The 24,174-nt window shown below is 42.8% G+C and overlaps 1 protein-coding gene and 1 non-coding gene across 2 annotated transcripts in view; one reads left to right on the forward strand and one right to left on the reverse strand.

Moving 5' to 3' along the window:
- NRG3 (neuregulin 3) overlaps positions 1-24,174 on the forward strand; it is a 1,039,421-nt gene that overhangs the window by 416,721 nt on the left and 598,526 nt on the right. Inside the window, exon 2 of the mRNA XM_038743407.1 lies at positions 16,582-16,711. Coding sequence (XP_038599335.1) covers positions 16,582-16,711 — 130 coding nt within the window. The remainder of the gene's footprint in view (positions 1-16,581; positions 16,712-24,174) is intronic.
- LOC119926272 lies at positions 22,951-23,088 on the reverse strand. Its single transcript, XR_005450160.1, has one exon. It is a non-coding gene; the product is annotated as a small nucleolar RNA SNORA7 (small nucleolar RNA).

Genomic DNA, 24,174 nt, shown 5'->3' on the forward strand with positions numbered 1-24,174 from the left:
GAGCGGAAGGCAATCTGCTACAAGTTCACCTGTGCTGGGGCAGCAGAAGCATGGGAGAGAGTCGAGGGCGAGACTCAAGTTTTACTGTGTGGAAGGAGGCAATGGTAAACTACTTCTGTATTTTTACCAAGAAAACTTTATGGATGCACTACCAGAATGATTGCAGATGGAGGTGGGGCATTCTGGGAGAGATGTGTCCATGGCATCGTTATGGGTCGGAGATGACTCGATGACATAAGACAAGACAAATTGGACTGAAGAGAAGAAAGTGATTCCACTTAAACTTTTACCTAGTGATTTTCCATTGGTCTGGCCTGCAACAAAGAAGGGCGGCTGCTTGTGGCTAGTCCTCTCCCCTAGGCAGTTGGTATCTATAGGGTAATAAAGATAATAATGACATTTATTAAGCGCTTACTATGTGCAAAGCACTGTTCTAAGCGCTGGGGAGGTTACAAGGTGATCAGGTTGTCCCACAGGGTGCTCACAGTCTTAATCTCCATTTTACAGATGAGGTAACTGAGGCACAGAGAAGTTAAGTGACTCGCCCAAAGTTACACAACTGACAATTGGCGGTGCTGGGATTTGAACCCATGACCTCTGACTCCAAAGCCCATGCTCTTTCCACTGACCCACGCTGTATCAACCATGTTGCTTGCGTGGCAAGTGAGGTTATTGGTGGAGGAGAGGTTGGCTTTAGTCTGACTGACAGCTGTTTCCTAAGGGCAAATCAGTGTAGCCTAGTGAAAATAGCACAAGCCTGGGAGTCAAAGGACCTATGTTCTAATCCTTGCTTCACCATTTTTATGCTGTGTGACCTTGAACAAGTCACTTAGCTTCTCTCTGCCTCAATCACCTCATCTGTAAAATGGGGACTAAGTGTGTGAGCCCCATGTGGGAATGTGGGACATGGACTCTCTCCAACCTGATTATCTTGTACTGACCCCAGTGCGTAGTAAAATGCCTGGCAGATAGTGAGTGCTTAACAAATACCATTTTTTTAAAAAAAAGGAAAAACAGGATCTGGTGATCATACAAGGTTGCCAGCTGATCTGAACCTTGGAACAGTTCTGACTCTCCCTGCGGTTTTTGGCAGTGTGTGACAGAGCAGGGACTTCCCAGATTATATCCCAGTCTTCCAGTTCAACAATCATTCATTCATTCAATCGTATTTATTGAGCACTTACTGTGTGCAGAGCACTGTACTAAGCGCTTGGGAAGTACAAGTTGGCAACATTATAGAGATGGTCCCTACCCAACAGCGGGCTCACACGTCTATGCCATCTTCATACTTGTGTACTCACCATGTGCCAAAGCCACTATGTACATATCTCCAATATTTGTTGCCAATTTGTACTTCCCAAGCGCTTAGTACAGTGCTCTGCACATAGTAAGCGCTCAATAAATACGATTGATGATGATGATATCTCACGTGCCCTATGACTTATTTAAGCACTGTTATCCATAACCCCTTTCATTCATTCATTCAATTGCATTTATTGAGGGCTTACTGTGTGCAGAGCACTGTACTAAGCCCTTGGAAAGTGCAATTCGGCAGTAGAGATACTCCCGACCCAACAACGGGCTCACAGTCTAGAAGGGGGGAGACAGACAACAAAACAACACAAAACAAGTAGACAGGCATCAATAGCATCAATGTAAATAAATAGAATTACAGATATGTATATATCTTTAATCAAATAAATAGAATAATTAGAATTACATATATATACATATCATTAATAAAATAGAATAATGAAATAAAAAATATGTGCATATGTACACAAGTGCTGTGGGGCAGGGAGAGGGGTGATTGTGAGGGGTGGAGGAGCAGAGGAAAAGGGGGGCTCAGTCTGGGAAGGCCTCCTGGAGGAGGTGAGCTCTCAGTAGGGCTTTGAAGGGAGGAAGAGAGCTAGCTTGGCGGATGTGCGGAGGGAGGACATGTCAGGCTAGGGGAAGGACGTGGGCCAGGGGTCAATGGCGGGACAGGCGAGAATGAGGCACAGTGAGAAAGTTAGTTGGAGAGGAGCAGAGTGAGCGGGCTGGGCTGTAGAAAGAGAGATGGGAGGTGAGGTAAGAGGGGGCAAGCTGATGGAGAGCTCTGAAGAAAATAATGAGAAGTTCTTCCATAAAATGTGATCTATTTTAGTATCTGTCTCCCCTGCTGGATTAAAGATTCTTGAAGACAAGGATCATGTCTATTAATTCTATCGAACTCTTTCTCTGCACAGAGAAGACACTCAGTATAAACTATTGATTGATTGAGTCAGAACAGGCCTTGAATGCCTCCTGACAAGGATTAAGGTAAAACTATTGTTTGATTGCCATAGAAAAATCCTAGAACACTACCTGTCATTCATGTGCTAATGTTAGGATTGCAGTACTAGCCTTTGTCACCTGTACAGGGTGAGTAGCAACACACCAATGCCTGAGAGTGGGAGGAAGCGGGACCAGGGCTACTTGCCCTATGCAGTCAATCAATTATTTATTTATTGACCACTCACTGTGTACAGAGCATTGTACTAAGTGGTTGGTAGAAAGAGTCAGTAGCCCATTCCCTGACCACAGGGAGTTTATAATCCAGAGGAGAGACATTAAAATACATATGGGTATGTACATAAATGCTCTGGGAAGCTTGTGTTGACTGTAGTGTTTGTTCTGGATCATTTTTTCATTCATTCATTCAATTGTATCTATTGAGCACTTACTGTGTGCAGAGCACTGTGCTAAGCACTTGGGAAGTACAAGTTGGCAACATATAGAGACGGTCCCTACCCAACAGCGGGCTCACAGTCTAGAAGGGGGGGACAGACAACAAAACAAAGCATATTAATGAAATAAAATAAATAGAATTAATATGTACAAATAAAATAGAGTAATAAATACGTACAAACATATATACATATATACAGATGCTGTGGGGAGGGGAAGGAGGTAAGGCAGGGGGATGGGGAGGGAGAGGCGGGGGGGATGGGGAGGTGGTTACCATCCACTATTTACCATCCAATATTTACCAGTATCATTATTATTATTATGGCATTTGCTAGGTGCTTACTATGCAAAGCCACTTAGAGAAGCAGTGTGGCTCAGTAGAAAGAGCCCAAGCCTTGGGAGTCAGAGGTCATGGGTTCCAATCCTCGCTGTGCCACTTGTCAGCTGTATGACCTTGAGTAAGTCACTTAACTTCTCTGCACCTCAGTTACCTCATCTGTAAAATGGGAATTAAGACTGTGAGCCCCACGTGGGATAACCTGAATACTTTGTATCTCCCCCAGTGCTTAGAACAGTGCTTGGCACATTGTAAGCACTTAACAAATACCATTATATATATATATATATATATAAAATATATATATATATATATAATTTATGATCCTGAATACTTTTGGAGCCCATCAGATAGACAACTTTCATTTCTGCTCAGAGGGACCACTGTTTCTGCTAGGAGGACAATGCTCAGTGGGACTTTAGTGCTTCCCCTCTCAAAAAAAATGATAGCATTTGTTAAGCTCTTACTATGTGCAAAGCACTGTTCTAAGTGCTGGAGGGGATACAAGGTGATCAGGTTGTCCTGCATGGGGCTCACAGACTTAATCCCCATTTTACAGATGAGGTAACTGAGGCTCAGAGAAGTTAAGTGACTTACCCAAAGTCACACAGCTGACAAGTGGCCTAGACAAGTGCTCTAGACTGCAAGATCATTACTGGCAGGGAACATATCTGTTAATTCTATTGTACTCTCCTAAGTTCTTAGTAAAGTGACTGCACATATTAAGCGCTCAATAAATATGATTGATTGATGGATTGATCCTGGCCATGGGTCTATCTCTGGATCTGGGGCTTGTACCAAGTCCAGGTATCGCCAAACTGAATCTGGATTGCTAGGCATTATGTATTTATTCCGTTGATTTGAACTTTTGCTTCTGAAATAGGTGCATCTCACCTAGCTGGAAGCAGTCCTTTGAAAGTTCTAGCCTCCTGAAACAGCACTTGTATTCTGCAAATTTCACAACAGCCACTTTCATGGTTCTGAGCAGAATGGCTAGCCATGTGATAAAGCATGATCCGTTAGCTCTCCCAGCAGCCATTTGACTCAGTTGAACTTTTAAGTTCAATGCTGAAAACGATCTGTTTCTCCTGTCCCAGGAATGTGCACAATCCTCTGATCTTTTACAGAATGAGGAAAATGATCTTTGACTTCTACCAGCAGAGAAATGGTCTGCTTTTCTTTCAAACTGCCACTGCGTTCTTCAGACAATTTTCCTTGCCTATTAAATATTTTATAACTCTATTTGTAGCCATCACTTCTTTCCCGGCGACGGATGGAGAGCTAGCTCAAATCAGCACACGAAGCTAAAATTTCAAGGACACAGCAGTCCTTTATCCTAAATTGTTTAAGTGAGCACACTCTCAAACTACCAAATATTTTCTGTTTCAGGTGATTTTGTTCGATTCTATTTTGAACAGTAGATATGTTTGGAAGACCCTCATAGTTTTTCAGGTTAATGTCCAACTTTTTAATCTCTTTTAGAATTTCACACATATTTTACAGATGAGATTCCAGCAAGGAATCGAAAAATCAAGTCTAGTCTCCAAACTTATAAATAAGTTTGAATTTGAGAGAAGACAATCCGATAATTTTGTGGAATCACCAAAATCATGAACAAAAAAATCGCTTACTCCCAGAAGTACACTTTTACCAAATTTAAGTAATATTCTGAAATAGAAAATTAGCAGGAAATATTTAATTATCAACATTAGGTCTTCAAAATATTGTTAAGACAAATGAGAGTGGAATGTGAAGGCCTTGTCATCTTCTCTTGATTCTTCCAATACTTCATTCCACTACCTGGGACAAAAAAAAATGGTATGTGTTTCATCATCTTATGTGAATTTCTGTCCTGCTATGCAATCAAGTTTTCTTGAGACAATTTAAAATCTGATGAAAATGTCAAATGAAATTTAAGACTAGAGTGTAAGTTCCTTAAAGGCAAGGGCCATTTCTGGTGATACCGTTGCAATTCCCAAGATGGATTCGTGCTAATGGGAGCAAGTGCAATGTAATGCACGTTGATGGACCCTGAGCTTTCATGACTGGAAAGAGATCTTGGAGTCATTTTTTCTGTTCCTTCAAAGCATCCATCCGATTTGTGGCAGCAATCAACAAGACCAGCAGAAGACTGATTGTCATTAGGAAGAAGAGAGAAAGCAAACATTTAGGAAGTAGCATGTCCTAGTGAAAAGAACACAGGTCTGAGAGTCAGAGGAGCTGGATTCAAATCCTGATTTCACCATTTGTCTGTTGTGTGACATCGGGCAACCTAACTTCTCTGGGCCTCATTTAACACCTGTTCTCCCTTCCTCTGAGCCTTCGAGTCTCATGTAGGACAGGGACTGTGATCAACCTAATTATGTTGTCCCTCCCCCAAGTTCAGTGCTAACTTGCCATCACTGCAGACAGTACCACCATTCTTCCTGTCTCGCAAGCCTGTAACTTTGGCGTTATTCTCGACTCATTTCTGATTCAAATCACATATTCAATCTGTCACCAAATCCTTCTCAACATCACTAAAATCCACCCTACTTTCTCCATCCAAACTGCTACTACATTAATCCAAGCACTTATCCTATCCCACTTTAATTACGGCATCAACCTTCTTGGTGACCTCCCTGCCTCCTGTCTCTTCCCACTCCAGTCCACATTTCACTCTGATGTCCAGTTCATGTGCTTGCACTCTTCAAGAACCTTCACCTGCAATCTACCTCTACATAATAACAATAATATTAATGGCATTTATTAAGTGCTTACTATGTGCAAAGCACTGTTCTAAGGGCTGGGGAGGTTACAAGGTGATCATGTTGTCCCACGGGGGGCTCACAGACTTAATCCCCATTATCCAGATGAGGGAACTGAAGCACAGAGAAGTGAAGGGACTTACCCGAAGTCACACTGCTGATAATTGGTGGAGCCAGGTTTTGAACCCATGACCGGTGACTCCAAAGCCCATGCTCTTTCCACTGAGCCGTGCTGATTCTCTACATCAAACAGAAACACCTTACCATTGGCTTTAAAGTACTCAATCACATGGTCCCCACCTATCTTACCTCCCTGATTTTCTTCTACAACCCAGCCGGCATGCTTCACTCCTCTAAAGCTAATTTACTCATTGTACCTTGATCTTGTCTCTCTCGCGATCCACCCCTCACCCATGTCTGTCTCTGGCCTCCTTCCCTCTTTGTATCCAAAAGACTATCACTCTCCACACCTTCAAAAATATTTTTGAAATCAGATCTTCAAGAGGCCTTCCCTGACTAAGCTCATTTCCTCTTCACTCACTCCCTTCTGTGTGGCCTTTCCAGTAGGATTTTGCACCCTCTATTAACCCCTCCCTTAGCCCCCCTGCACTTATGTTCAAAGCCCGAGCCCTTAGTATAATGCTGTGCACGTAGTAAGTGCTCAATAAATATGATTGATTTATTAATTGACTGCTGGCCACATAGTAAGCACTTAAAAATGCCAAAATTATTCTTGTTTGGAAGCACAGTGTACATCAATAACATGATCCTTGTCCTCAAGGTGCTTTAATATCAGCCAGATTAAGATGGAGTTTGGACAGTGATCCATGCAATCCATGATGGTTTCCTAGAAGGATTTTAAAAGGCCCAAGAAGAGTTGATACATTCATAGATAATGAATCAATCGATCCTATTTATTGAACACTGTGTGCAGAGTACTGTGCTAAACACTTGGGAGAGTACACTATAACAGAGTTGGTAGATTCGATATAGCATGGCTCAGTGGAAAGAGCACAGGTTTGGGAGTCAGAGGACATGGGTTCTAATCCCAGCTCTGCTGCTTGTCAGCTGTGTGACTTTGGGCAAATCACTTAACTTCCCTGTGCCTCAGTTACCTCATCTGTAAAATAGGGATTAAGACTGTAAACCCGGTGTGGGACTAGCTGATCACCTTGTATCCACTCCAGTGCTTAGAACAGTGCTTGGCACATAGTAAGTGCTTAACAAATGCCATTATTATTATTATACATTCCCCACTCATGAGGCACTTACAATCTAGAGGATCAACCAAAGAATAGTTCAGGTCAATCAATCAATCAATCAATCATATTTATTGAGTGCTTACTGTATGCAGAGCACTGTACTAAGCACTTGGGAAGTACAAGTTGGCAACATATAGAGACAGTCCCTACCCAACAGTGGGCTCACAGTCTAAAAGGGGGAGACAGAGAACAGAACCAAACATACTAACAAAATAGAATAAATAGAATAGATATGTACAAGTAAAATTAATAAATGGAGTAATAAATATGTACAAACATATACACATATATACAGGTGCTGTGGGGAAGGGAAGGAGGTAAGATGGGGGAATGGAGAGGGAGACGAAGGGGAGAGGAAGGAGGGGGCTCAGTCTGGGAAGGCCTCCTGGAGGAGGTGAGCTCTCAGTAGGGCCTTGAAGGGAGGAAGAGAGCTAGCTTGGTGGATGGGCAGAGGGAGGGCATTCCAGTCCCGGGGGATGACGTGGGCCGGGGGTCGATGGTGGGACAGGCGAGAACGAGGCACGGTGAGGAGATTAGCAGCAGAGGAGCAGAGGGTGCGGGCTGGGCTGTCGAAGGAGAGAAGGGAGGTGAGATAGGAGGGGGCGAGGCGATGGAGAGCTTTGAAGCCGAGGTGAGGAGTTTCTGCCTGATGCGTAGATTGATTGGTAGCCACTAGAGATTTTTGAGGAGGAGAGTAACATGCCCAGAGCGTTTCTGGACAAAGACAATCCGGACAGCAGCATGAAGCATGGATTGAAGTGGGGAGAGATACAAGGATGGGAGATCAGAGAGAAGGCTGGTGCAGTAGTCCAGATGGGATAGGATGAGAGCTTGAACGAGCAGGATAGCGCTTTGGATGGAGAGGAAAGGGCGGATCTTGGTAATGTTGCGGAGCTGAGACCGGCGGGTTTTGGTGACAGCTTGGATGTGAGGGGTCAAAGTTAGGGGTGGTTTATAGTCCTTTTCTAGCCATGAGAGTGGGTTTCCAGGAGGTTAATAATAGAGAAGCAGCGTGGCTCACTGGAAAGAGCACGGGCTTTGGAGTCAGAGGTCATGGATTCAAACCCCGGCTCTGCCAATTGCCAGTTGTGTGACTTTGGGCAAGTCACTTAACTTCTCTGTGCCCCAGTTACCTCATCTGTAAAATGGGGATTAAGGCTGTGAGCCCCCCGTGGGACATCCTGATCACCCTGTTACCTCCCCAGTGCTTAGAACAGTGCTTTGCACATAGTAACGCTTAATAAATGCCATTATTATTATTACCATTATTATTATTATGTTTCCTCCCAGCATCCTGGCACTGTCATCAGAGACAGAATGCTGGGCTGGTGGACATGGGCTCATTCATCAAGTCTTTGATGTTTCTTTGGAGGCTCTCACAGGAACTCTCTGTTCATCTAGCTCCTAGCTCCATCTTCAGTAATTTCCTTGAGGAGGGAAAAGGGAAAATGGAGATGGGGGAGACCTGAACCTTTTGATCCTTCTCACCTTTCACACACGGGGTCTTCTAGAGGAGGATTTTTTAATCATTGTTATTTACTAGCAGTGATGATGATGTCCTCTCTTGATCAGTCCATCAATCAAAGGTATTTATTGAGTGCTCACTGTGTGCAGAGCACTGCACTTGGGGGAGTGTGATACAATAGAGTTCCCTGCCCAGTGTGAGCTTACAGTCTAGAACTTACAGTCTGCAGTTCTATTATTGAGAACAAAGATCTGAAAATTCCCACAGAGGAACTGATTGTACTATTAGCAGTTTGTGCAGTGCTACACTTATGCTCTCTTTTTGGCCAGTAATGTCCCCACTGGGGCATAGTGAATCGAGGAAGTAAGCAGTCAGTAGTGCAGTACAATTGCAAAGTGCACCTGAAATTTTCCTGGGGATTTTTTCTTACATGCAAGACCCACTGAGGGCTGAAGTACCATGAGGCGATGATCCCAAAGGTGTCATTCCATTAAGCAGCTATTTGAAGAATCTCTTCTGCCCATTTCACAGAATACTCTAAATGGTTCTTCAGTCAGAAGGCTTTGCCACTGGTGGCACTGCCCAACAGGCAAAACCAAAACTAAACCCCACTTCTCCTGATTCTCAGAACACTTCTCTTTCCATCAGATCAACAGGGATGAATTAAAGGTAAATGAAATAATGAGACGTAAGGACAGCTTATGTGAAATCATAGGATGGGCCTAACACGTTTGGGAAAAAAAAGTCTAAGCCTAACATCTCTGCCATCTCTTCCCTGCCCCTCTCTCTTTTAGGTGGTGTAGGACATACAAGAAATATGTAAGGGAGGTTTGAGATGAGAAGATAATTGAGTCACATAAACATTATTTATTCAGTTGTTTTCCAGCAGAGGTTTGATGTGTAGGGTGCTGGACTTGACTCTGTTGTATTCTTGGAGTTTGTGGATCTTTGCTCTCAAGGCCTCAGTGTCATGTTCAATGCTGATGTGAGCTATCATATTCAACGAGGATTTTGTTGTGAAGGGCAAAATCCCTCAGGTAACTGTGATAAATCAGACCTTGGGAATGTATATTTCTGCTTCTAAGTCCCTAGTTCCTCCAAAATATTCCAATTTCCAGTTGTCGACTTTAAATATGCATTTTATACTAGAGGTATTAATGAACCTACGCTCTGGACCTCCCTTTCTACCACAGGGTAGGTTTCTCACCTATAGGATTTGCCCAGATCCTTTTCCCATGTAGGGGCTCCACTGTAAGTCTTGGTTTTGTGGAACTCAGTGTAAAGTGTATCCATCTAGATTGCTCACATTTTCATTTCTATTCAGAGAAGCAGCATAGCCTAGTGGAAGAAGCATGGGCCTGGGAGTTAAGTGACCTAGATTCTAATCCTGGGTCCACCACGTACCTGCTGTGTAACCTTGGGCAAGTCACTTTGCTTCTCTGTGCCTCATTTCCCTCATTGCAAAATGGGGATCCAATACCTGTTCTCCCTCCTGCTTATACTGTAAACCCCATGTGGTTTAGAGATTAGCTTGTATTTTATTATCTTGTAGATTATCTTGTATCTACCCCAGCAGGGCTTGGCACATAATAAGGCATTTAACAAAATATCACAATTACTGGCACCTTTGAAACAACCTCATTTCTCAAAACCTCACCTAATGTCTGGTTTCTCAACATGGAGCCAGTGGGCTGCATTATTGCAGAGACCTTATTTGCAACCACGGAATATGAGGTTTGCAGCAGGGTGATATTTGAAATTATTTGGGAATAGTCCTTAAATCAGGTCGCAGAAACCATATCTGTGCATATTCAGCCTATGTTTTTCTGCAGGGCTTTTTTCATATTTGAAAAAACATTTAGTTTAGACTCTGAGTTCATGTGAGAGAGAATATAAAATAGCATTTGGTAGTACAGTATGGCAACTCTAGAGACCACAGTTGTCAGATGGAAACTAATTGATTGTAATTGGTTTGTCATTGTATTGCCTTCTGAGTTTGTAACCTGTTAAGATCACCGATTAAATGCTAAGAATCACCCTTTCTATGTTGTAGGTTGTGTTAATGACTGAGATGGTCTTTGTGGAATGACCAGTGAATATCAATAAACAGATAATAAGAAATTAGAGGAAAAGTTAACTAACTGGCAGTGAATTAATGTAGTGCAACAGACAGAGAAGCAGTCAAGTATGTTTTATTTCATATCTAATTTCCTGGTTTAAGCTCATGCGTGATAAAACGATCCTGACTGCTGGGAGAGACTCATTTGGTGTACATGTAAACGCTGACCTCTTCTGCATCCAAAATGCCCTAAGGTCACTGGGCAAAAACCAGCAACCAATCTGATTCAGGGACACACTGACTCCTCTTGACAACTCCCAAGAGACAGGAGCGTAGGGCAAGCCCAATCCAAGTTTAGATGAAAACACCCTGATTTGGACAAGGATAATTAGAAAGATGCTAATCTCATGGAATGTGGATTCAGTGATGATAATCGGGAAGCATATGGAGCCATTTTAAAATTCAGAGCAATGAAGAGTTTGCTTCATCTACAAGAGAGGAATGGGGAAGAATTCTTTGAGGGGTAGACTGGGATTGTGCCAGGGTTTAGGCCAACCATCTGGTTGCCCAGGCGGCCCCATGAAGTCTGCCTATCCTATGGCTGAGGGCAGCACGTGCGACATACTTTGCCAAGACCCCTAGGTCTAGAAGGCACCCGACAGCAGCTTGTGTTTCAAATGAAGCGACTTTCTTTCCAAGGAAAGTTTTCTTGTCAAAATCCTAAATATGTTTTGCATCTGGCTGAGTTAACCCTTTTGCAGAGCTTTTATTTTCACTTCAAGTCGCAAGAGTATGTTTAAAGATAGATTCACTACAGTAGATTTCAGATGCATTTTCTAGGAAAGAACACATATTCATTTCATCATTATGGAATGCACATTCAATTTGAATAGAGATGGATAATAAACTAAAACCACCTCCTAAAATGTTAAGGATATCAAAAGCTGAATTTTTTGATTTTGAGAAAATCTCAGAAACTGATACCTGGGAAATTACATTGCAATAAGTCAATCAATCGTATACTTATTGAGTGCTTACTGTGTGCAGAGCCCTGTACTAAGTGCTTGGGAGAATACAGTACAACAGATCTAGTAGACATGTTCCCTGCCCACAACAAGCTTATGGTCTAGAGGGGTAGGAAGGCATTAATATAAATAAATATATAAATACATGGCCTATTGACAAGAGCAAAGGCCATGTCATCAGTCACTCTCTTCCTCAAAAATTTCCAGTGGTTACCCATCCACCTCCAAATCAAACAACAACTCCTTGCCATTGGCTTGAAAGCACTCCATCACCTTGCCCCCTCCTATCTCACTGCACTTATCTCACTTGCATATTTTGTTCTGCTAGTGCTAACCTTCACAATGTGCCTTGATCTCACCTGTCCCCCCAGCCAACCCCTGACCCATGTCCTGCCTCTGGCCTGGAACACCCTCCCTCCTCAAATCTGACAGACAATTACTGTCCCCCCACTCAAAGCCTTATTGAAGGCACATCTCATCCAAGAAGTCTTCCCAGACTAAGCCCCACTTTTCCTCATTTCCCACTCCCTTCTGCGCCACCCTGACTTGCTCCCTTCACTCTCTCCACCCTCCTAGCCCTACAGCACTTAGGTATATATATGTAATTTTATTTTTGTGTACTGATGTCTGTCTCCCCGCCTCTAGACTGTGAGCTTGGTGTGGTCAGAGAATGTTACTTTTTCTTGTTGCATTGCACTCCAGGAGCTTAGTATAGTGCTCTGCACACAGTAACTGCTTAATAAATACAATTGAATGAGGATTGAATGAAAGAGGACCGGCCTGGGGTGCTGATGCAGGGGGTGGGTCAGGGGACCTGGATTCTAATCCTGCCTGAGCCACTTGCCAGCTGCATATTGTTGGACAAGTTCCTTCCTGTGCCTCAATCTAATCATCTAAAAAATGAGGATTCAGTACCTGTTTTCCCTCCCCTTTAGAATGGGGCTTTGGAGTCAGAGGTCATGGGTTCAAATCCCGGCTCCACCACTTGTCAGCTGTGGGGCCTTGGGCAAGCCACTTAACTTCTCTGTGCCTCAGTTACCTCATCTGTAAAATGGGATTAAGACTGTGAGCCCCACGTGGGACAACCTGATCACCTTGTATCCCCCAGCACTTAGAACAGTGCTTTGCACATAGTAAGCGCTTAATAAATGCCATTATAAAAAAAAATGGGAACCCCATAAGGGGCAGGGACTGAGTCCAACTCAATTATCTTGTATGTATCCAGAGCCTAGTAAAATGCTTGGCACATACTTTGTGCATGAGAAATACTGCAATTATTATTATGATTGTCCATTATTTTTAATTATTCATTCTCCTCAGCACTTAATTTTCTCATGTTGATATTTTGCGTGAAATTCATAAATGTCCCATTCTGGATAATAAACCCAACTGTTTTCCAAATTCAAACTTTAAACCACTTCCAGTTTTTCAGTGTTTCCTTGTCTTTTAGCATACCTGATTATATTAAACAAGAGATGGGAAAATCCTTCTTAAAATGACAATGACTTAGAGAAAAGAGAAAGAAGTTGTTTTATCTATAAACTAGACTGTAAGCTCCCTATAAGAAGGGAATGTGCATGGTAATTCTGTTGTACTGTATCTCCCGAGTGCTTAATACAGTGCTCTCTGTACAGAATAAGCTCTCAGTAACTATGATTGATTGATTGAGTGGGTTAACAAATGTAAATTAGGCCTTCGCACTGGTCTCCTCTGCCAGACAAAACTATTTCTCCTCCCTTATTGATACCCATGGCCATCATACTTGTCAGCTCTTCCATAGATTTAACTCCCTTCTCAGGCCTCTGGTTCCTCCCCCTCCTCTTTCCCTCACCCCCAACGATCTGGCCTCCTACTTCACTAATAAAATTAAATCCATCAGGTCTGAGCTCCCCAAAGTCTCTTCCCCCTGCTTCTCCAACACCCCGGCTCTCAACGCTCTCTACTACTCTCCCATCCTTCCCAGCAGTATCCTCAGAGGAGATCTCCCTCCTCTCAAGTGCTACTCTGGCCACCTGTGCTTCTGACCCTATTCCCTCTCATTTCATGAAATCTCTTGCTCCATCCCTTCTCCCCTCCTTAACTTCCATTTTCAACCTCTCACTCTCCACTGGTTCCTTCCCCTCTGCCTTAAAACATGCCCATGTCTCTCCTATACTAAAAAAACCCTCTCTTGACCCCACCTCACCTTCTAGTTATCGCCCTATCTCTCTCCTACCATTCCTTTCCAAACTCCTTGAATGAGTCGTCTACACGTGCTGCCTCGAATTCCTCAATGCCAACTGTCTCCTCGACCCCCTCCAATCTGGCTTCTGTCCCCTACATTCCACGGAAACTGCCCTCTCAAAGGTCACCAATGACGACCTACTTGCCAAATCCAATTGCTCATACTCTATCCTAATCCTTCTCGACCTCTCAGCTGCCTTGGACACTGTGAATCACCCCCTTCTTCTCAACACACTATCCAACCTTGGCTTCACAGACTCTGTCCTCTCCTGGTTCTCCTCTTATCTCTCTGGCTGTTCATTCTCAGTATCTTTTGTGGGCTCCTCCTCCACCTCCCATCCCCTTACTGTAGGGGTTCCTCAAGGGTCAGTCCTTGGTCCCCTTCTGTTCTCTATCTATGCTCACTCCCTTGGTGAACTCATTCGCTCCCATGGATTCAACTATCATCTCTATGCTGATGATACCCAAATCTACATCTCTGTCCCTGCTCTCTCCCCATCCCTCCAGACTCGCATCTCCTTCTGCCTTCAGGACATCTCTATCTGGATGTCTGCCCGCCATCTAAAACTCAACATGTCCAAGACTGAACTCCTTATCTTCTCTCCCAAACCCTGCCCTCTCCCTGACTTTCCCATCACTGTTGACGGCACTTCCATCCTTCCCGTTTCACAAGCCCGCAACCTTGGTGTCATCCTTGACTCCGTTCTCTCGTTCACCCCTCACATCCAATCCATCATCAAAACCTGCCGGTCTCACCTCCACAACATTGCCAAGATCTGCCCTTTCCTCTCCATCCAAACCGCTACCCTGCTCATTCAATTACTCATCCTATCCCGACTGGATTACTGCATCAGCCTCGTCTCTGATCTCCCATCCTCCTGTCTCTCCCCACTTCAATCCATACTTCATGCCGCTGCCTGGATTGTCTTTGTGCAGAAATGCTCTGGGCATGTTACTCCCCTCCTCAAAAATCTCTGGTGTCTACCAATCAACCTACGCATCAGGCAAAAACTCCTCACCCTTGGCTTCGAGGCTCTCCATCACCTCGCCCCCTCCTACCTCATCTCCCTTCTCTCCTTCTGCAGCCCAGCCCGCACCCTCTGCTCCTCTGCCACTAATCTCCTCACTGTGCCTCATTCTTGCCTGTCCCGCTGTCAACCCCCGGCCCACATCATCCCCCTGGCCTGGAATGACCTCCCTCCGCTCATCCGCCAAGCTAGTTCTCTTCCTCCCTTCAACGCCCTACTGAGAGCTCACCTCCTCCAGGAGGTCTTCCCAGATTGAGCCCCCTCCTTCCTCTCCCTCTCCTCCCCTTCCCCATCCCCCCGCCTTACCTCCTTCCCCTCCCCACAGCACCTGTATATATGTGTATATGTTTGTACGTATTTATTACTCTATTTATTTTTTGTACATATTTATTCTATTTATTTTATTTTGTTAATATGTTTTCTTTTGTTGTCTGTCTCCCCCTTCTAGACTGTGAGCCCACTGTTGGGTAGGGACCATCTCTATATGTTGCCAACTTGTACTTCCCAAGCGCTTAGTACAGTGCTCTGTACACAGTAAGTGGTCAATAAATATGATTGAATGAATGAATGAATGGTCTCTGAAGCAAAATATCAGTTTTCCTTACATGAGATTCCAATATGCCTTTCCTTGGGTGAGAGTTTTACTTAGCAAGTATTTAATGATTTGAATAAACACTGACATTCTCTTTTATTAGCCCTGAATAATATGTGATTTAATCTGGTCTGAAATACATTTACTGTTTGAAGATTCATATGAACACTGTAAATATTTCAGTCATTTTAATTTCGTTGGTGAGGAAAAGAGTTAGCTTGGAAATGCAGAATATTTTATTCACCTTTGATTTCTTTTTTATTCACCTGATAATTTATGAGTAGCTGTACTCCAGTTAGTACTGGCGTTGGCTCCAATGTAAAAGAAAAAAAGTCTCAGTTCCATAAATAACACATAAATATGTCTATTTCATGTTGGAAAGTTGACTTCGACCTACTTTAAACTCAGCCATGTTCAAAGAGAAAAGATCTGAAGAAATGCTGTCAATGCTGGACAGTAAATTCATTTTTCTTAGATGAAACAATAAAATACAGCTCTTTCGTGGTGTTAACTGTTTAAACTAACCATTCTTCACAAGGAAACCTTGTTTTAGTATTTTGCAGCATTTGCATTTTAATGACACAATAAAGAGAGAAACAGTGAAGGAATAATTGGTTCTGCTATTAGCCAATTACAGCTGCAGCTAAAAAAAAAAAAAACCAAACCAGGAATTTACATAGATTTCCAGAGTGTGGTTACACTATTCATTGATCAGATGTTTAATAACACTTGGTAGCAATAAAGAAAAGAGAAGGATGCTTCTATTTTCCATGCAACATATTTGTTAAAATCTAAATTAAAGAAAGCAAATTTGGAAAGCTTTACTGCCATATAATTCAGTTTTTACTGCTACTAAGTTCTTTAAACTGGAGATACTCTAGGTTGAAACCAATTATTAAACTTAAATTTAGAAATATGACAGTTGAGTAAAACGGCCATATTTCACTTTACTTCATGTTCTCAGTGAATTGTCAGGATTATCGTTGGCTTCAAAACACCTTAGGGACTGATGACCTTTTATACTGTCAGTTTTCCCCATCGCACACATTTAAACAACAGCTTGTGGGGCCTGTATTGCTTCTTTCTGATGAAACGATGACCTCATTTCTCCTTTCTGATGTCTTCTGTTGACAGAGACGACTACATATTCCACCGAGCGTTCAGAGCACTTTAAGCCGTGCAAAGACAAGGATCTTGCATACTGTTTGAACGACGGAGAATGCTTTGTGATCGAGACCTTGACTGGATCCCACAAACACTGCCGGTAAATTCCTGATGACGAATTACCTCCCTTTGTTTCAGAGTGTCTGAGGGTGAGACAGAGGAGATCCCTATAAAACATGCTCCTCTGGGAAGAACCAACCACTCTGTAGAAAAGATTGTGGTAAAAAAAGAGGTAGGGAGAAACAAAGTGGGCCTCAGTAAAAATGGAGGGAACGCAATGAACATGGTTAGTACTCGCAGTGCTCAGAAATACACTTAAGGAAGCTGACTTTTGAATGCCTAGATAAATGCACTGCTAAGTCTGTGCTTATTTGAATGTCTTTACATCATCAATTTAGTAACCAGTATACAGCAGCCAGCTTTGAGTAATTTTCTAGCACCTACAAAATATGCTTTGAAGGAAACCAAAGTCTCATGAAGGGACCAGGTTAATTCTAGAACAATTAGTGCTCATTCATCTAAGCCTTTAGGGGGTCACTCTGAGCTTTAATCGTTTTATTATCCTAAAGGAGTCTTAGGTGTGTCCTAGAGGTGATGAAGGATGTTATATGTTCACCTGCCTGTGAATTCAACTGGACTGCATGAAACCCCTGCTGAGGTTGGTAAATATTTTCCAATAGGCAGCCTATTTAAGTGAAGTCAATTAGCCAATATTGGTCAAGTTTCAGTGTAATTAGTTTTGTTCAGTCCAGACTACTGCTATTTAAAAGAAACCAATCTGAGACAAGTGGAAATAAGATGGCAGTTTTGGTCTGATTTTGTACCCTCTAGGAACCAAACTAGCAACAGAAAATCATGGCCCACCTGACATTTCATTTTTAGCAATCTCCTTTGTTTTTCCTTTTGATTGGGAATGCTCCAGCAATCATTTGTTCCCACCCCCCTCCCCTCCTGTGGCACCAAGATTAAATTAATTATTCTGAGTCATGGAGCATGGAAAATGAGGACATTTTTCTCACCAGAAATATCATAAAACTTTACGGGTTTTTTTCCTCACTGTTTAGTAAGGTCACCAAGTGATTTGTATCCTGCAGTTGCTACCTTAGGAGTCTTTAACTAATTACAGTTGGCAGCAGGAAAGATTCGGCAATTTAAGAGCTAGTGGATCAATCCCACATGGAGAACAAAGTTGTTGGAAAAGAGTCCTGACGGCTTTGCTCCAACATCCATGGTTGGGTAGCCAGAGAGAGTTGCTACTCATGACACTGTGACAGAGTGATGATAATCAGATTGATATTTACCTGGACATTGGCTTTCCCAACATTGGACCTGACCCCAGAGTCCTGTTTCATAAGAGCATAGTTTAGTCATTATGGGAGTTGTGGATTCTCTAATTAGCTAAGAAGCTCATTGTTCTGGTTCTGTAACCTAATCCCAGATCAGGCTGAGATAAGAACATTTAGCAGTGGAGGACATTCTGTCACTCTCTGCTCTTTCTGGGACCAAGATACGGCTTCTGTTCTTCAGTTTTGGTTGGATTTCTTGCTCAGCCATTTCTAGAGATCCTATGGATCATGCTAGCTCCAAAGCGTGATGCACAGGGTGGGTCCTGGAGGCCTTGCTTTACCTTGAAGGTTTTAGGTATATCTTGAAGGCTTCAATTTTCACACAATTGTTAAAAAAACACCATTTCCTCTCCAACCAAACTGCTGCCATGTTAATCCAAGCACTGATCCTATCCCACTTTATTTTATCAGACTGCAAGAGAAGCAGCATGGGCTAGTGGATAGAGCACAGGCCTGGGAGTCAGAAGGATCTGGGTTCTAATCCTAGTTCCACCATGTGTAGGCTGTGTGACCTTGGGCAAGTCATTTATCTTCTCTGTGCCTCGGTTTCCTCAATGGTAAAAGGGGATTAAGACTGTGAGTCCCATGTGGGACAGAGACTGTGTCTAACCTAATCAGCTTGTATCCCCACCAGTACTTAGTATGGTGCCTGACACATAGTAAGCGCTTAACAAATACCATTATTTTTAGGGAAGCAGCATGGCATAGTGGATAGAGCATGGGCCTAAGAGTCAGAAGGTCAAATCCCTGCTCTGACACTTTGTCTCCTGTGTGACTTTGGGCAAGTCACTTAACTTCTCTGTGCCTCAGTTACTTCATTGTAAAATGAGGATTGAGACTGTGAGCCCCACGTGGGGCTAATAATAATAATAATAACAGTGTGGTTTTGTTAAGTGCTTTCTATGTGTGGCTCTGTACTAAACGCTGGGGTAAAAACAAGATAATCAGGGATAATCAGTTCCTACATTCATTCATTTATTCAATTGTATTTATTGAGTGCTTACTGTGTGCAGAGCACTGTGCTAAGCGTGAGGCTTCCCCTCTCAGGGTCACAACAGGAGAGTTTCCAGTACTCTACCAGTCTCGACTGAGGGAGGGAGAGTCAAGCAGAGGCATATCCATTCCATTCCTAGCTTGGGGAGTGACTAGCAAGCGGAAGGCAATCTTCTATAAGTCAAAACTCACCTGTGTTGGGCGGCAGCAGCAAGAGAGAGAGTCGAGGGCATAGACTCAAGTTTACTGTGCGAAAGGAGGCGATGGCACATGATTTCCATAGTTTTACCAAGAAAACTCTAAAGATACACTATCAGAACGATTGCAGATGGAGGTGGGGTGTGCTGGGAGAAATGTGCTCATGGCTTCATTATGGGTCAGTGACAGTTCGACAGCATTAGACAAGACAAGTCTTTAATTGCCTCCTTCTACAGAAACAGCATGGCCTAGTGGAAAGAGCATCATCTTAGGAGTCGGAAGACCTGGGTTTACAATCCCAGCTCTGCCAATTGCTCTAACAATTGCTTGTTGTGTGACCCGGGCAAATCACTTCACTTTTCTGTGCCTTTGTTTCCTCAACTGTTAAATGGGGATGCACTAACTGTTCTCTCTCCTGCCTAGATCGAGAGCCCCATGCGGGACAGGTAATGTGTCTGACCTAATTAAATTGTGTCTACCCTAGCACTTAGAACAGTGAGTACTTAACAAATAATATAAATAAAATGATCTGAGCAGAACTTGAAAAATACAACCCTCTAATTTATGTTTTAATGAAGAGAAGTTATTGTGATGTAAATGTTTGTCTTCAGTGACTAATTTATAGATTGGAGAGAGAGAGAGAGGCAGTGAGAGACAGAGAGACAGCCAGCCAGAGAGGCATTGAGAATACGCAGGTTTCCAGTATCGTGGCTTAGTGGAAAGAGCACGGACTTGGGAGTCAGAGGTCATGGATTCTAATCCCGGCTCCACCACTACTCAGCTGTGTGACTTTGGGCAAGTCACTTAACTTCTCTGTACATCAGTTACCTCATCTGTAAAATGGGGATTAAGACTGTGAGCCTTATGTGGGGCAGCCTGAGTACCTTCTATCTACCCCAGCACTCAGAACAGTACTTGGCACATAGTAAGCGCTTAACAAATGCCATCGTCATTATCATTATTATCCTGTTCGGATAGCTGCAGTGTGAGCTTCATCCTTAGAATAGTGCATCTCCATCTGAACTGACATTCTCCTCTCATCTTGCCAAAGTGTCTCCAGAGAAGAGATGGTCAATCACTGAAAATATGGTTTAATTTAGTTACCCTAGATCACAGTTTAGCTAATCAGGGTTAAATATGCCTGATGAATTGAGCAAAAGAAAAGTTGGGGGACACAATGGTTGTGCATCAGATCATAGTACATAATCTATTCTTGCCTGAACAAATTACACACATTCTTTTCACCTCCCTTATTATCTTACGCTGCTAAAATGATTTGGGTCTCACATCAGCCAAGACTCAAAATATAATTTAGTTACTAAATAAGATGGTGATTTGAGAAGCAATTTCTTCAAGCGCATTTTGCCCCTTATGGAATAGTTAATAGAAAAATAGTATTGACTTAGATCCAGCTGGGGAAGGGTGTTTAAATGAGGAATCAAAATCTCACTTTAATCAATTCCAACTCTCCCTTTCATATGCTCTTCTAAAGAATATCGGTTTTCTGTGGCACGTTCTCTTTTATTTGTTTTATTTTGTATTTTCTATTTTAACATAAAAATGGTATGCCCCATCTGTGTGCTTTGTTCTTTTAAAATGGTTGAGATATTCAGGGGTCCTTAGGAGTAATCCACAAAGGAATATTTCATAATAATAGTAAGAAATTATTATTATCATGAAGCACAAGATATTTTGCAGATGATGATGATATTTATTAAGTGCCTACTATGTGTTAAGCACTGTTCTAATCACTGAGGTCGATAATCATATGGACAGAGTCCTTCTCCCACAGTGGGCTACAGTTTAAGTAAAAATGCATTCGGTTAGTCTATTGATCCTCCTAATCACCTTGATCTTAAACTAAGACCATTCCAAATTGAAGATGATCATTTACAATATCTTCCTTGAAAATAACATAATAACATACAACTCTACTTGCCTCCTTCCCAACTCTCTGAGTCTGCTACTTGTCACCAATTTCTGAAGTGTAATTGGTAACCCCTCTATTTATTCTGCAGTCTTTTTTTCTTTAGTGTCATAAATCCCCTTTTTATGCTCGCTTGTGGCGGGCAGGGCAGAAAGTGGTTGTTGGCATAACTTTAAATATATGATGGAGGTGAGGCATGCAAAGATTCAGAAGGGACAGAGACAGAGGAGAAGGGTGGATATACATATGACTACTCCAGAAAGGCAATAGCCAGAAGCATAGCTCATTCTTTTCTCCCTGTCCTTGGCCCAACTCCACCCAACATGAGGCAGAGTTTATGAGTACCAGTGCTTCAGGCAAGTTTTGGTTTTCAAAGCTAAAGCTAACTCCCCAAATTCATCTTGCTTTTGTCCATTACAGAATTATAAGCATTTGAACTGTCCTGATGAGGGGGAGAAGCACAGATTTCAATCTTTCATACTTAAGCACTACTCAGTGCCTTGACCCAAGTGTTCTCTCACTGAGCGAGGCTTACTCCCATGTACTATTGAGGTGGTTCAGGTTGCTTGGAAGGTACTCTGTCAGCAGAGCTGGCTTTTATTTAGTCAATTTATGAGTCTTAAGAAATCCCCTCATTTGAAATGCAATTAGCTGCCTAAAACACTTCATAGACACACCTCCCAACCAAGTAAGAAGTACAATGCATGGCAAAGAGTAAGCATTCAATAAACATTATTAGTAATGAAAGCTTTATCATGATACTACCATGAGCTGTTGTATCCCATTCTGTTGTTTTTCAAGACTGTTTGAATAAGAAAAGTTAGCAAACTTAACTTGCCATTGACAGCCTTTGGATGTTATTTCAACAAAAATTTTAGAGAAGCAGCGTGGCTCAGTGGAAAAAGAGCCCAGGCTTTGGAGTCAGAGGTCATGGGTTCAAATTCTGGCTCCGCCAATTGTCAGCTGTGTGACTTTGGGCAAGTCACTTAACTTCTCTGGACCTCAGTTACCTCATCTGTAAAATGGGGATGAAGGCTGTGAGCCCCATGTGGGACAACCTAATCACCTTGTATCCACCCCAGCGCTTAAAACAGTGCTTTGCATATAGTAAGTGCTTAATAAATGCCATCATCTAGTAGTATTATTACTATTATTATTATTATCATTACTGTTATACTTTACCTCGTAATGATCCTTCACCTGAGTTTGCAACTCTTTAATGTATTTTCCAAGTGACTTTTTCATGATCACATTGCAGAAACCTGTGATTTTACTAGTTGAAAAGAAAAATATTAAAATAGGCAGTGAAAAACAAATGCTAGCACCAGCCTGAGAGAGAAATATTCAAAAAATGGCAGGATGAGCAAAATGGAGCGTGGGCAGAAAGGCCACTTAGACTGGGAGCCCCACTTGGGACAGGGGCTGTGTCCAACCTAACCAACTTTCATTCATTCATTCATTCATTCATTCATTCATTCATTCATTCATTCACTTATTCATTCGTTCAATCATATTTATTAAGCGCTTACTGTGTGCAGAGCAGTATACCAAGTGCTTGGGAAAGTACAATACAACAATAAACAGTGACAACTCGACCACAGCAAGCTCACAGTCTATGTACCCCAGAGCTTAGACCAGTGTTTGACACATCTTGTGTTATGCCATCAAGTCATCTCTGACCCATAGCAACACCACAGACACATCTCTCCCTGAGCCCCCCACTTTCATCTGCAGTCGTTCTGGTAGTGCCTCAATAGAGTTTTCTTGGTAAAAATTCGGGAAGTGATTTACCATTGCCTCCTTTCACGCAGTAAACTTGAGTCTCTGCCCTCGACTCTCTCCCATGCTGCTGCTGACCAGCACGGGTGAGTTTTGACTTGTAGCAGATTGCCTTCCCCCCACTAGCCTCTGCCCAAGCTAGGAATGGAATAGGTATGCCTCTGCTTGACCCTCCCTCCTGTAGTTGAGACTGGTAGAGTATTGGAAACTCTCCAGGTGTCATCCTGAGAGGGGGGCCTGACAGATAGTAAGCTATTAACAAATACCATAAAACAAAGCAAAACAGGGCCACTCTTTTGCATCAGTCAGAGATGCAGTACCTCTTGAAAGTTAAGACTTAGTAGGATTTAAATGGACCAGAAGTGTTTGGAGGTCAAATTCAAGCTTTCAAGTAATGTGTCTCACCTATCCTCTTGACACTTGCCTTGGCGGTTTCCCCAGCCCAAACACAGAATAGATTTTCTAGGCCTTGGAAGAGGGACCATCAGTAGTGCAGCTGATGATTTTGGAAAGCTGCTGGGCTATCACAAAGCTCCTTGGAGCATTGGAAATATGGGGCTGCCAGGAATGACTACGGGAGAGGTAAAGGTTTCCAACAGACATGGCACCAGAGGAGCTTCTTTGACTGAAAGACGACAGAGCAAGGCCTGGGAAAAGCAAAAAGGATCCACGCTGGGATTCAGGGGTGTCTTCCTTTTCAGTTCCTACTGAATAGTTTTAGGTGACCACGGCCTGCTACAATTCAACTTCCCTTGTGGTCTATCTTAGCTGCCTTTCCTACTCCCATTGTGGTCTAAGCTGCCTTTCCGAATCTTAGAATCAAACATCCACACCTTTGACATTAGAATAATGCAACCACCTCATGAAGGTGCTTCCTTTTATGAAGCAGATTGGACTTGTGAAAGGAGCACAGCCCTGGGAGTCAGGGCAACTGGGTTCTGCTCTTGGCTCTGCCACTTGGTTGCTATGTGATCTTGGACAAGTCACCTAACCCTTCTGTGCTGCAGTTTCTCATCTGTAAAATGAGAATTAAGTACCTGTCTTCCTCCAGTTTAGACTGTTAGCCCCGTGAGAAACAGAGACCGGGTCCAACCTGATTACCTTGTTCAGTGCTTCATCATGAATGGTATTTATTGAGTGCAAAGTATTGTACTGAGTATTTGGGAGAGTAAAATACAATAGGGTTGGTAAACATGTTGGCAAATAGGTAAAGCTGCTTAACAAGCACCAACTGTATCCAACTCAATTTGCTTGTATACACCCCAGTGCTTAATGAGGCCTTCCCAGACTTCCCTCTGCTCTACTCCCCTCCCCGCCCCA

The sequence above is a fragment of the Tachyglossus aculeatus genome, chromosome 3 (genome assembly GCF_015852505.1).
Source record: "Tachyglossus aculeatus isolate mTacAcu1 chromosome 3, mTacAcu1.pri, whole genome shotgun sequence".
NCBI lineage: Eukaryota > Metazoa > Chordata > Mammalia > Monotremata > Tachyglossidae > Tachyglossus > Tachyglossus aculeatus.